The sequence below is a fragment of the Monoraphidium neglectum genome, assembly GCF_000611645.1.
Source record: "Monoraphidium neglectum strain SAG 48.87 unplaced genomic scaffold scaffold04840, whole genome shotgun sequence".
Taxonomy (NCBI): Eukaryota; Viridiplantae; Chlorophyta; class Chlorophyceae; order Sphaeropleales; family Selenastraceae; genus Monoraphidium; species Monoraphidium neglectum.
In genome coordinates, this window is record NW_014008790.1 from 1 (window position 1) to 1520 (window position 1520).

A 1520-nucleotide genomic window follows, 5' to 3' on the forward strand; every position below is an offset into this window, starting at 1 on the left:
CCCCTACTACACCCCCATCCCCCACAGCTGGATCAAGAACACCTATGAGCTGGCCGGCCTCAGGAAGTTTGCCGATGACAAGGAGCTCCACAAGGTGGGAAGAATTGGGGTGGACACGGCAGCCGTGACGTTGATGTGCATTCAAGGGCCCGCTGCGGGCCCAGGTTTTCTCTCCTTGCTTGTTGGGATTCCGCACGTGTTCCTTGAAGGGCGAGAAGGGCAGTTGAGGGGCTGCCGTGTGGGTGAGGCTTTGGAGAGAACCCCAGGGGGATGATCAGGTGTGCGATTTTGCAGGGACTCAGGGAAACAAGGGCGCCCGCCTCTGACCGACCAGGCACCTGACAGTCCGGCCGGGCCTGCCGTGGGAATGGCCTTCGCCCCAGCGCAACCCAGGCCTCGCCCACCACCTCGCCTGCGTGGGGCACCGCGGCGTGCTCCGCAGCAACCACCCTAACCCGCCACCCCCACCCCCCATACTATCCCGGAGTGCAGAAGTGGCGGGCGGTGAAGCAGGCCAACAAGAAGCGCCTGGCGGCCTACATCCAGTCGATCTACGGCACCGAGGTCAACACAGACGCGCTGTTCGATATCCAGGTGCGCCGTTTTTTCTGCGGTGGCAGGGGTTAAGCGGGGGGGCTTTTTTCTTGGGCCTGTTCGGTGGGGCCTGTTGGATACGCCTGGGTGTTGGGGCCTCGTTTTTCGACCCGTTTTTGCGTCGTATTCCTGGGGCGGAGTCTTGCAGGGCGTATTGTGGGTGGCCTCGCATCGGTTGCGCCGACGTCCAATTTTAGCCGGTGGAAGGACTGGCGGATCTGGGTGTGTGAAAGCACGCAGCTGTCAGGGCCGGGGCAGGGCCTGCAGAACAGGGCGCGAAGTGCAGACCCGCCCCCGCCCTCGCGGCCGGGCTCCGTCGGGGCGGCTGCGCCCGCAAAGCCACACGCGCAAAGCCCGCCGGCAGACGTAGCCCCGTACACGCCAAGCACCACCTCGCGCATCTCCCTTGAGCCTGTTTCGGCCCACGCGCCCATCCTCAAACCCGTCGAGCCCAATCACCAATCCAACCGACCATCTGACCAACCATCCGCCTCTCATCCAGGTGAAGCGCATCCACGAGTACAAGCGGCAGTACCTGAACGTGCTGTCCGTGATCTGGCGGTACAAGCAGCTCAAGAAGCTGAGCCCCGAGGAGCGCAAGAAGGTCGTGCCGCGCGTCGTGGCCATCGGGGGCAAGGCCGCCAGCGGTGAGGGGGGAGGGGCGGCGCATGGGTGCGGGTGCGTGACTGCACGCCTGGTGTGCGCTGGCGCCCCCGGGGGGAGGAGGTTGCTCGCAGGTCCTTGGGCGTGGCAATGGATGGGGCAAGAGTTGTACCGCCATGCTGCTAGCCGCAAATTCAAATTGCATCCGTGTGCACACTCACTCACACACACACACACGCGATTTTTGACACACACAACACACACACACACACACACACACACACATACACAAACACACATACACAAACTCCACCCCCCCCCCC

The 1520-nt window shown here is 63.6% G+C and overlaps 1 protein-coding gene across 1 annotated transcript in view; it reads left to right on the forward strand.

The window, feature by feature from the left end:
• Positions 1 to 492: 492 nt before the first annotated feature.
• The window catches only part of MNEG_14874 (starch phosphorylase), a gene marked incomplete at both ends in the record, with an annotated part of 3629 nt that continues 2601 nt past the window's right edge, over positions 493 to 1520 (forward strand). The window contains 2 exons of the mRNA XM_014036655.1: positions 493 to 594; positions 1097 to 1241. Of these exons, the coding sequence (XP_013892109.1) occupies positions 493 to 594; positions 1097 to 1241 (247 nt within the window). The remainder of the gene's footprint in view (positions 595 to 1096; positions 1242 to 1520) is intronic.